The sequence below is a fragment of the Chlorella variabilis genome (assembly GCF_000147415.1).
Source record: "Chlorella variabilis unplaced genomic scaffold CHLNCscaffold_108, whole genome shotgun sequence".
Classification (NCBI taxonomy): Eukaryota; Viridiplantae; Chlorophyta; class Trebouxiophyceae; order Chlorellales; family Chlorellaceae; genus Chlorella; species Chlorella variabilis.
In genome coordinates, this window is record NW_005434996.1 from 1 (window position 1) to 285 (window position 285).

Consider the following 285-nt stretch of genomic DNA (forward strand, 5'->3'; position numbering starts at 1 on the left):
AGATATAGTGTTACAATGGATTGATGATGCATGTGGACACCAATGGTACATGCCGGACGGCGCAGGGGCCCTGCCAGCGCCGCCGACCGCGTGACCGCCGCCGTCAGTCGTCGGCAGGCGGCGGCTCCACGAGCTCTGCCGTCACCAGGTTCTCTATCCGCGGGTAGGTCGCCTTCTCATCCAGCTGCTTCTGCGCCCACACCAGCAGCTTCAGCAGGTTGGGAAGCTTGGGCTCCGCCTCCTGCGCGCGCCAGCGCAGCGTGACGCGGCGGCGTGAGCGGCAGG

At 66.7% G+C, this 285-nt stretch overlaps 1 protein-coding gene across 1 annotated transcript in view; it reads left to right on the top strand.

The window, feature by feature from the left end:
* Positions 1–42: 42 nt before the first annotated feature.
* The window catches only part of CHLNCDRAFT_59484 (expressed protein), a gene marked incomplete at both ends in the record, with an annotated part of 7,688 nt that continues 7,445 nt past the window's right edge, over positions 43–285 (top strand). The window contains one exon of the mRNA XM_005842670.1: positions 43–163. Coding sequence (XP_005842728.1) covers positions 43–163 — 121 coding nt within the window. The remainder of the gene's footprint in view (positions 164–285) is intronic.